Source organism: Brachyhypopomus gauderio, chromosome 5 (assembly GCF_052324685.1).
Source record: "Brachyhypopomus gauderio isolate BG-103 chromosome 5, BGAUD_0.2, whole genome shotgun sequence".
NCBI classification, from domain to species: Eukaryota; Metazoa; Chordata; class Actinopteri; order Gymnotiformes; family Hypopomidae; genus Brachyhypopomus; species Brachyhypopomus gauderio.
Genome location: NC_135215.1, coordinates 4,180,944 through 4,188,374, shown reverse-complemented (window position 1 = coordinate 4,188,374; position 7,431 = coordinate 4,180,944). Strand labels below are relative to the sequence as shown.

General features: G+C 45.7%; 1 protein-coding gene and 1 long non-coding RNA gene across 3 annotated transcripts in view; one reads left to right on the top strand and one right to left on the bottom strand.

The window, feature by feature from the left end:
• Positions 1 to 3,287, bottom strand: part of hmga2 (high mobility group AT-hook 2) — a 44,330-nt gene extending 41,043 nt beyond the window's left edge. For both annotated transcript variants that reach the window (XM_077005028.1, XM_077005029.1), the window contains exons 1-2: positions 3,157 to 3,287; positions 1,254 to 1,340 (exon numbers count right to left, since the gene is read on the bottom strand). In XM_077005028.1, coding sequence (XP_076861143.1) covers positions 1,254 to 1,340; positions 3,157 to 3,264 — 195 coding nt within the window. In that variant the 5' untranslated portion in view covers positions 3,265 to 3,287. The remainder of the gene's footprint in view (positions 1 to 1,253; positions 1,341 to 3,156) is intronic.
• A 9-nt stretch (positions 3,288 to 3,296) lies between these two features.
• Positions 3,297 to 6,114, top strand: LOC143514155 (uncharacterized). The gene is made up of 3 exons (XR_013130772.1): positions 3,297 to 3,434; positions 4,456 to 4,660; positions 5,704 to 6,114. It is a non-coding gene; the product is annotated as an uncharacterized LOC143514155 (long non-coding RNA).
• Positions 6,115 to 7,431: the final 1,317 nt, after the last annotated feature.

The following is a 7,431-nucleotide window of genomic DNA, read 5'->3' as shown; positions in this document are numbered from 1 at the left end:
GAACTCTTTAGGGTTCCAATGGAATCTTCTCGGACCTAAAACTTACTCGCATGCAGAGTATCATGGGGAAGAATCTTTGCTCTCGTCTTTTATCCACACCAGGCCTTTAACCACACTACAGCATGTTTGGTTTAGGCAACATGGATGTTGTGTGGGGATCAGAGAGATGAGCAGTGCTTTTTACACAGGGTGGACGAACACTTCCTTTCAATCAGTGAAGTCGCCGGAGCTGGTGAGGGCGACTGATCTGGGGTAGGAGAGCAAACCTTGTGAACAGTGTGTCTAGTCAGGCGCCTTGGTGATTCAGACTCCTTTCATCTTAGCAGATTTATCTGCCCACTGTTTATCATAACAAGGCCAAATGAGATGAAACAGGATTACAGCAGCAGAAAAGTGCTTGGCCTTTTCAAAGCGGGCCCAGGACTGTTTACAGTCATACCTTAATGCGGAAGAGAGCAGGCTGAGCTGTCAGCGAGTCATTAACGGGCCCCCCGATCTAGACCCCCACCCCCCCCCCACCCCCGACCGCCGGCAGATAAATGGAGACGTCCAAACTCCCCCATGGCACAGGGATGAGAATCACACTGTAATACTTTTAAACCAAAGACTGGAGGGGCAAGGGGGGGCTTTCCTAAATATGACAAACCCGACAAGACCACACACACAAAAAAGGGGAAATGTTAACCACTGCATCCTCAAGACACACTAGACTTTGTTAGCGTTGTACCCTGCATAAACAAATAGGTGTTGTGTTTGTTTGTCTGTGTATGAGGTGGTTCCACAGAGGTGTAGGGCAGTGGGAGGAGACGTGCAGTGGGAGGAGTCTTTGCTGACCGTACACCACCCATTCATGCTAAAGCTCTGAGACACTAAGCAGACGTCCTCACACCACACGCGCTGCTTGGTAACATTCTCCACATGCATTTTGTCTTGGGAGTATTGATTTGCAAAAGTCAAATCCATTCTTTATGAAACGGCTCAAATGTTTTATTGATAGGGCCATCAGAGAAGCGCAAGAACGTTGTGAAGACAGCACGGAGAGAGAGAGAGAACGGGAGAGAGTGCATACCTACAAGTGTGTGTGGACGTGCATTCGTGAGGGTGGGCATGTGTGCTTTCACACTCTACCACCAGTGAATGAGGTTCCGCAGGAGGTGATGCATGTGTGTGTGTGTGTGTGTGTGTGTGTGTGTGTGTGTGTGTGTGTGTGTGTGCAAGGCTGTGGAGGTGTGCAGCAGTAGTCTGCTTCTCACCTTCTTGGCGGCTTTGGAGGGCCCCTTGTTTTTGCTTCCTTTGGGACGGCCCCTTGGTCGTTTGGGGACAGGCTCGCCTGTGGGCTCCTGGAGAGGAGAGAAGGTGGACGCAGGCCATGAGGACAGGAAACAAAGCCGAGGCCCATTCCAACCCCCCACCCCACCCCTACACGGCCTGCGCTCCCCCACCCTGCTCACCCCGCTCAGTGAAGGCACTGCCATTCTCAACAATGCATGCATTTACTGGTGGTCTGCCATTTATGAGTCAAGACCAAAGGACAAGGTTTTGTGTGTGTGTGTGTGTGTGTGTGTGTGTGTTTTGTGTGTGCGTGCGTGTGTGTGTGTGTGTGTGTGTGTGTGTGTGTGTGTGTGTGTGTGTGTGTGTGTGTGTGTGTGTGTGTGTGTGTGTGTCAGTGTAATTCAAACTCATTTATGAATGTAATAATTAAGTAATAATGTGCTTAATAATATGCTATTATTTAATGCATAAATGTAATAAACTACTGGTGCAGAGCAGCTATGAATATTTATATGTCATAAACCTGGTTTTGAATTCTATACCACTCTATACAAAATGCAGTTAAAGGAAAGATCAGCTACCCAAGCCAATGAAATATGAAGTGATTTAAATGTATAAATTAAATTAACCTGACGTATATGCAGGCTTTCAACCAAGTTTTACATATAGTCTTATATTGTAGTACACTATTTCGGAAACCTATTCATTGTCGGAAATACCAGGGAAAGAATCACGTGACGCTGATGTCTGTGTAGTATGGAGGAAATCCGAAGCGGTTGAGAAATATTTTTGATTGATAAGGTCTGGAATTCGAAATGCTTAGAAAAGACCAGCTTTGATTTAAAGACGCGTCGCGTTTTATTGCGACAAATTTTACGCACTAGTCTCCACAAACACAGGCTACGAACCACATTGTTATTTAACTCCTCATTTCTCCAACTGCCCGCGCAGGCAGCTTGTAATTACAAATGGAGGACTGAGTCACCCTTGACTTCCTCATGACAGTGAATCATGTCTTTTAATCCATAAACACACTCAGAAATTCTCCCGCGTGCAGGATGTGGTCATGACCAAGATGTTGGAGCCGTCTTCAACCTAATTACACTTGAAAACATCAAATGTTAGCAGTTAGTAGTTTTATAGTCCGTATGACGAACGTCAACATCAGTTTAAAGCAAACTGCCAAACGCAACAGGTATAATCAAATGGCGTGAAGTGTCACTATTATCCAGCCAACACCGATTTCTCTCTGCGCCCATATATCTGTACTACATAACAGCAGAGGTCGTGGCTTGGTCACGGGCGGCGCAAAAAAACGACTTAGTCCAAGTGTTAAAGAGGCAACTTGCAACATAACGTTTGTAAACAGTGAAACATAATAATAAACGAACAGTGTCCAGCAGCAAAAGTCAGATATCTGTAATTCCAACTAACCACCAGGGAACATACACTGCCGAAAATCACTGGAAGGCTATGCACCATTTACTATAACCATTTAGATGTCCATTGGTTTGTTTGCATTCGGGAAGCTAAACAGCAGTTTTGATATGCATAGCCGAACATGTCCACAGCAAACGTGCTGATAATTGTCAAACAGTTACAGCTCATCACCTCCCTTTGAGAATCGTCAGTAAATTCTGGAATACCCCCTACACGCAAACCGCTTCCCGCACAAGGCGAGCGCTTAAAATGCCATCCTCACGCGCAAAACTTAAATGTTTGCTTAAAATGTACACTTTACACATCGTCACTGGTTTTGTGCAGAAAGCACTGGATGCATATTCCCTACTAAATAATTACATTTCCTGACATGCCATGAACGCGATGCATGTAAACAGCCGCATACCGGTGATAGTAAGCTCTGCAGAAAATAATTATACTGACTTGCGGAAGCTTCCTGGGTCTTCCCGGTCCCCTCTTCGGAGGCTCAGCCGGGGCGGGCTGCTCCTGTGAGCCTGAAGCTTCGCCGGCTTCCTCTCCGCGTGCACTCATTGTGACTTGTACCAAGCAGTAATCTCCTGCACCTTCTGCTCCTGCAGCACGGGCTGAGGCTCGCGCACCGGACGTCCTGCTGCGGAATACGAGAGGGGGGAATCCGCTGTAGTTGGAATAAGGACCACCGAGGTCTGGGAAAAACAATTAAAACGAGTTTGCCAGTTCAGGTAAAGTGGGATACGAAATAAAATCTCAAAACCGTGCCACGGAAGTATTGTGGAAAGCACGTGCTGCCCGGTTGAGTATTTGGCACAGAAAAATTCCTCCTCTTTAGAACTGGGTGGGGGTGGCTTTAGTAATAAAATAAGCCCAGTGATCGATAGGAATTTCAGTCTTGTCTGTACAAACGAGTGCGAGACATTTGCAGAGGAACTGTAACAGTGCACTGTCAAATCCACGCGCTGTGTTTGGCGGACAGCGTAGGCTACCAGAGCGGAGTTTCAAGAATTTGCGGGGAAAGTTTTTCTACACGGATTGGTTTAAAAATGTTGGTATTTTAAATGCATCCTTGCTGCCCACGCGGAAACAGTCCACTGACTGGACGAGGCCGAGGCATATACATTAAAAAAAGACGAAAATCACTTTTCCCGTGGGTGGATAACACGGGGAAGGAGGGGGCATGAGAGGCGCAAAAAGAGAGCGAGAGAGAGAGAGAGAGAGAGAGAGAGAGAGAGAATTGGACAACTGCCACAGAAAACATGAGAAATTCTGCGACGCTAAGAGGAGAGACCACATTGAGACAAACTCACGTGTCCAGCACCATTCATGGTACTGGAAACTGTCCAACAAGTTTAAAGGGACAGAAACGCGCGTTTCAGAACAGGCGATTATTTAAGTCGTTCGTAATAGCTGTTTAGGATAGAATTTGTTTTACACAAAATATACCAGCTTTACTTAAATGTGCGTTATACATTTACATGTAACATGTTTTATTAAAAGACAATAAATTACAACATATAAATTATAAAATAAAACTCTTAAAATAGTATTTATTTTTTTCGGCCATTTATTATTAATTAAGTATCTAATTCAGAACAGAAAAATGAGGCACCCCAGCTTAAAAAAACAATTCAAAGTTTCAAAAATGTATATATTTATTTATTTACTTATTATAATTTTAATAATTTCTTTTTTATTTTATTTTTTTTCGTGTTGCTATTTAACACATATATGCATTTGCTTGTTTAGCCTCTGCGGAGTAAGAGCACAAGCCGTGTGATTGTGGCTAAAGCGCGTGCTTGCGGACCTCCAACAGTCGCGCGTCTTTGAAGTGTTCCGCCCATCGACGTGGAGTGAGATCAATTACACAAGAACAACAGAGACAAAGAAAAAACTGCTTTACGTGGAGGCCCTTTCCCACGATCTGGCCAAGCCTGCTCAACAACAGGGAACGGCAAGTCCTCGCCTACCCCTCTCCACTCAATACAATTCAGTTAAAGATAGACTTTATAACCAAAGCGAACTTGTTTAGGCAGTGAACACCGAGTATTGTGCACGACACAACCTAAGAAGGTGAAAACGAATGAAATAATTTTCTAGCAGAAAAGTCTAATTTAAATATAAATTAATTGGAAAGGTTTTTATTTGCTTTTATGGATTAGTGTTATTGTATAGAGGGACGTTTTTTCATTGCTAGTGAACAATAGACTATCTCTCTGCAATGAAATACTTTTATAATTTTAATACTTTATTAGCGCTGGAAACACACTGTTAACTTCGCATTCAAAATCCCGCTTTTTCCCGTGAAAGAAAGTGGTTAATTTGTCGTTGGTATTCGGTTCATTCATAAAAAAAACAGCTCTCAGACCCCCAAAGAAGGTGGACCAGAAAGGAATTTCTCCGTTTTCTTCCTTAGGCCACGCCCCCGCAGACAGAGTGGCGTCAGGACCGCCAGCGTATGAAATGAGTACAACCAATAGCCACAGCCACAAATTACTGTCGAAAGTACTACCAAGATCGATTAGGCCCGACTTGACACTTTCGTTAAGGCATAGACGCAGACATAAATGTACACATTGTGCGAAAGTGTGTTTTTTGTAAAAAGTAAAAGAAAACAAAAGTAAAAAGAAAACAAAATACAAACAAACAAAAAAAAAACACCATTATTGGCCACGCAATCCCATTTTCGTTCTAGGAATCTTAAGTAGTGTAAAAGCATTAATAGTGTAAAAATGTATTGTGTGTGTGTGTGTGTGTGTGTGTGTGTGTGTGTGTGTGTGTGTGTGTGTGTGTGTGTGTGTGTGTGTGTGCTGTATTTGATTACTGAATTTCTGTGTAATGGCGTTTTTCCCCTTCTGTCACCCAAATCTGTGGAAATGTGTAGAGAGGAACAAAGCATTCACTGGGTGTAAAAAAGTAGGAGCATGTGCATCTCAAAAGACATTCTTTGGGTTGAACACAGATTTCGCCCTCTTCTTCTTCTCCTTTTTTTCATAGGACAGAGGAGGGGAGCGCTCTGGGCAAATTGTGGGAGAACTCGTCCACCGCGGCACACTAAAAAGATTTGAGACCAACCACAGCCCCTCGCCACCCGATGTCGATGTTAACCGTTTCACCCCCAGACAGCATGCCTCCTGGGCTACGTCAAAGCAGCTCCACATATGAGATACATTTATGGATCTTCTCTGTCTTTCTCCCTCTAAGCTCCAGCAGCAGGGTGAGGAGGAAGGAGAACGCACATGGGCCGACGTGCTTATCAAACACTCTAGAACTGCCGCAGATAATTAAATGTAATATCGGTTGGCTTCCTATCCAGCAGCGTGTTGTTTTGCTTGAATTCAACTTTTATTTGGGACGTGATGTTGCTCTTTGGTGAAGATACTGCTCCTTGGCTATTGAAAATGCACACATGCCCCGTCTTTGCATAGGAAATTAGCAAATTAAATATAGAAGCTTGAAGGGGGGGGGGGGGGGGGGGGCATAGAAAATGCATCCAGATGGCTGGCCACCCGCTGGCCTTGGGTGGGGAAGTGGAGAGGTGGCACTGGGTCTGCAGTGACCACAAAGCATTACTGTCTGTTTAGGAACAAGGCACTGGGTTATCTAGGGCCATTTTCCCCATCCGGGGGTGTTGGAGGTCACCTAAGACCAATGAGCCAAATTATCCTCCTGAGTTGCTTTTCCCGCCCACTCTCTTCTGGGGGGGTGTATGGACAACTGACCAGCTCCCAGGCCACCTCGGAGAGACATGGGGCAAAGTTCCACCCGCCCTGACGGCTCGGGGCCAGCGATAGACACGGCTGCCTGTACAGTGCCCACCCTGCAGGCTTCAATAAGTCTAATGAAGCGGAGAAGGGCAGGCCAGAGTGCAAATTAACCTCCGCCAGCTCATCCTGTAATTTAGGAAGAGCTCCAGAGAGGAAGCAGGTATGATGAGCCATTCTAAGGTCAGCCAAAAGGTGTCAGTTGAGCAGAGTACACACACACACACACACACACACACACACACACACACACACACACACACACACACACGGCTCTATGTCAGAAGGTTCTTCTCATCCTCTAACTAAGACGTGAGAATCACACCCTTCCCAGGCTCACAGAAAGGGAGAGGACTGCGGTTAAGGAGCATAAAATTGCCACATCCAGCTAATGACGCACCACTTGTTCTGCTGTTAAGCAGGCATATCTCCACTAACTCTCCTCCTCCACCAGGCCATTTGGGAGTCCGAAATCATTGATCCAAAGTTAGGAAACAGGTGAAACCAGCCCTCATAAATTCCAGGCGCGCAGACAGACCCCCGCAGATCTAAGGCCGGGCCAGTGCACACTTCCCAGGGACTGGTGTTTGTGCACAAACACAGAGCACACGGGTCCGGGGAGGGGCGGTGGGGGGCGCTGGAAGCGGCCTCTTTCAGTTAGGTGAGGGGCGAAGCTGCAGGTGAAGTTTGACTGCTATCAGCCCTTTTGGTTGCATCAATCTCTCCCATTCACTTTGTGTGTGCTCTTCCGATATGCTTGTGTATGCAGCGGGGGAGGGGAGGGGAGGGCCCGGGGGCCTCAGGTTCATACCATGATGTCATTTGATTGATTACTCTGTTTGGAGTGGAGGAGCCTAACCAATATTTACTGTACCAGACAGAAGTTTGGGATTCAATAAGAGAGTGCTGAACTCTCCATGACAGCACAGGATCCCATGGCTCATGGGATATGGTACATAAC